This window comes from Colletotrichum orchidophilum, assembly GCF_001831195.1.
Source record: "Colletotrichum orchidophilum strain IMI 309357 chromosome Unknown Scaffold_51.1, whole genome shotgun sequence".
Lineage (NCBI taxonomy): Eukaryota > Fungi > Ascomycota > Sordariomycetes > Glomerellales > Glomerellaceae > Colletotrichum > Colletotrichum orchidophilum.
This window is the reverse complement of record NW_019173007.1, coordinates 68,864-72,008: the sequence shown is the minus strand read 5'-3', so window position 1 is coordinate 72,008 and position 3,145 is coordinate 68,864. Positions and strand designations below refer to the sequence as shown.

At 56.6% G+C, this 3,145-nt stretch overlaps 1 protein-coding gene across 1 annotated transcript; it reads right to left on the bottom strand.

The window, feature by feature from the left end:
- Positions 1 to 300: 300 nt before the first annotated feature.
- CORC01_06660 (WD domain-containing protein) lies at positions 301 to 2,820 on the bottom strand (the record flags this gene model as incomplete). The annotated part of the gene is made up of 8 exons (XM_022618299.1): positions 301 to 371; positions 447 to 522; positions 602 to 796; positions 870 to 1,155; positions 1,206 to 1,585; positions 1,648 to 1,815; positions 1,871 to 2,636; positions 2,816 to 2,820. 8 exons carry the CDS (start codon positions 2,818 to 2,820, stop codon positions 301 to 303), a joined length of 1,947 nt encoding a protein of 648 aa, XP_022475143.1.
- Between the last annotated feature and the right edge of the window lie 325 nt (positions 2,821 to 3,145).

The window sequence follows — 3,145 nt, the reverse complement described above, 5'->3', positions numbered from 1 at the left end:
ATCACATGCAGATCACACACGTCATAATTATCTCAAAACCCTCGTGATAGACGCGCACATCACCATAATTATGCGCGAAAAGGCAAAAAAGAAGACCTTTTGAAACGTTTTCATGGATTTGTGCAAATGTTATATGGTTCGATTGAAATCGAGCGGGAACTACTTTTGGGAAATATGGACAAAGCCCTCGCGCAGAGAGTGATACATTGGCTGATTTCTATACCTCGGCTCCCAATATTTGCAAAGAAACAACAGACAAACATAGCCAACTCATGATCATCCACCAAACGCCGTATATGATTAAGATGGCTGAGAAGCACCCTCCATGGGCACGGGGGCGTCCGTCGGTCTGTTCCACGTTCGGATATGGCCTTTGCATGTTAGCCTCCTGTGACGTTAAAGCTTCACCCATGTCCGGCGCAGGGTACGCAGGGTACACAACTTACCATTCTTGCAACTTGTGATGATGGCTTCCTCTGTGAATTCCAGCCAGCACAGGGGGTGGGTATCAACTGCTTTGGACTAATTGCCGACATTGTGAGCAAAAACGAGGTTCGGCCAAGGAGGGAAGGGCGAAGCGCCTGCTGCGGCGGCCACTTACAGAAACAGGGGGCAGCATGGCAATCCTCGCGCGAGGCTCGACGGGATGAACGGTGCTGCCGCCGTCTTCGTCCACCGCGCCTCCAGACAGGGTAGAGTCGGACCGGATGCGGCTCGCTGAAGTGTTTGCCGTCTCTTGTCTCTGCAGCGGATTGGCAAACCGTGATGACACGGAGCCCCTGTGATGAACGGAAGCCTATATTACGACTTTGTTAGCGTTTGTCTATGGCGTCCCCTCCCGCTCCGGCGATTCTGGTGGTCAAACGTACCGCCTTGGGCCGGTGCAGCATGCCGACGTTGAAATCCCACAAGCACAACCTGCAGTCTTCGCCGACGCTGCCGAATCGGTAGTTCCTATCGTCGCAACGCCACGGGTCAAATGCTACCGATGTCACCCATGACTGGTGGCCTTGGCAACGCGCGACAATGGCCGAGTCTACGACGGACCATATGGATATGAGGTCATCTTGGCCTCCCGTCAGCACGTATTTGCCGTCCGGAGACCAAGTAATGCAGATGAAGCCGCCATAGTACGAGTTGTACAGATCCAACAGCCTATATTATGTCAGTCAAATGACCCCAAGGCCCCAACAAAACAAACATACTCTTCCTTCAAGTAGTCAATGATGCGGAGCGAGCCGTCCTCCGACACCACCGCCAGGTGCCTGTTGTCTGGGCTAAAGGCGAAGGCGTTGATACGCTGATTCGACAGCTTCCAAGATGCCACGGGGTTCGTCTTTTGGTTCTTTGAGTGGACCGACTTGCTGATCTGAATCTTGAGGTTGTGGTTGACGCCGTTGGTAGACTCGCTCTCTCCATTTGTTGACGACCCATTTGTCGTCAGCTCCTCCTCGGGGGAGAATTGCGCGTCTTCTTTGTCCTTGTCGTACACCACCAGCGAACCGTCCATGTGCGCCGCCAGGAAGAGGGACTCGGAGCCCGGTATCCACCGGATCTCTGACACGGGCGTGCCGTTGATGATGCCCTGGATATTGTCAGCCCACCACCTGGGTTTCTATGTTCAAGCAGTGTCGTTTTGAAACTTACATTCTTGTTCAATCGAGTATACCGTTGCGACACAGGTTCCCACCAGATGATTTCTCCCGTCGAGAAGCCCATGATTACATCAATATGTGCAATGTTCTTGGTGATGGGATTGACGTCGTGACATAGGCAGTGAGCTTTGGTAAACAAAATCTTGGTAAGATAATCGGCCTTGAACAAGTCAGTTTTTAGTCCGCAAGCAAGTTGGCATGTCAGAGAGCCTGACCTTTGTCGGTGATGATAGATCCAGCCACTGGAACGCTCGGTTGATGTTGGCAAAAGCAAAGACGCCGTCCGTCGGCCGCTCTTGAAGCTTCTTGGCCAAGCTCTCGTTGACAATGACCCTAGAAATGAAGGACGAGTTGCTCTTGGTCATGTTGTTCTTGGGCTTGGCCACCTTCTTCTTGGCCGCGTCCTTTGTGTTGGCCGGCGCCAGCGCGGTATTGCCGTCCCCGAAAGCCGGCGCAGAGACCATGGTCAACGACGAGGTCGGAGGCGCGCCGTCGCTGAGGGAGGCGCTGCCGCCCCGGCCGTCTCCGCCATCGCTGCTGAGCCCGGCCTCGGTGGAGTAGCGGCTCTCGTTGGGGTGCTCCTGGATGTCGCCGCCGAGCGACGAGAGCGTGGTGGCGGAGGTGGCGCCCTTGTAGAAGAAGGGGGGCGCGGCGCGGACGTCGAGGGATATGAGGGAGAGTTTCGTGCCGGCGGAAGCGGGCTGGGGGATCGTGGCGAGCGGGTTCGGGTTGACGACGGGGGCCTCGGAGGGGTGCGGGGGCGGCGTGGCGAGGTGGAGGTCTTCCTTGAGGACGTAGGTGCCCTCGCCGACGAGGAACTGGTACTCTGGGCCTTCGGGGTTGGAGAGTATGTTATTGGTCTCGATCATGGGGGCGATGCCGGCTCCGATTGCGCCGTAGGCGCCCGAGTGCGAGGGGTATCGCGGGGGAGGGGGGAGGACGCTGTGGTTGTCGCGCAGGCGGCGATTGTCAGCCGCTGCTCTGTCGTGCTGGATGGGAATGTCATGGGGGAGGGTTTATGGGGTTGGGTGCCTTATTGAGGCCGGGAATGGTTGTCTGGCGCCTGCGTGATGTTTGACCTCGCGCAAGTTGGATAGATGGGGTGGATGGCGCTGGCTGGATTTGCCCGCAGGCAAGGACCAAGATTCGGGCAAACTCACAACATGATGGGCTAGTATTATGTACGATCCAGATCTACTACGTATTTCAATGGCTACGTGGGCAAGGTTGATCAGTAGCTGTCAGGGAGCAGGCACGTGAGGTGAACCGCGATGTCGGGACGTGAGGTGGTTGTCGTCGGGCGCTCGGGACGGTAGTCTCGCTCTGTCGGCTCCGCCTCACGTCACTGGTGGTCCCGCAGGTGGAGGTTCTGGGCCTTGATGATGAGAGGAACCGGGCGACCGGCGACGAGCGACGGCAGAGGCTACCAAAGTCGACGTTTTGGGAAAGTCGCACGACCCCGTGAGAGATCGAGAGAGGTGGTCGGCTTT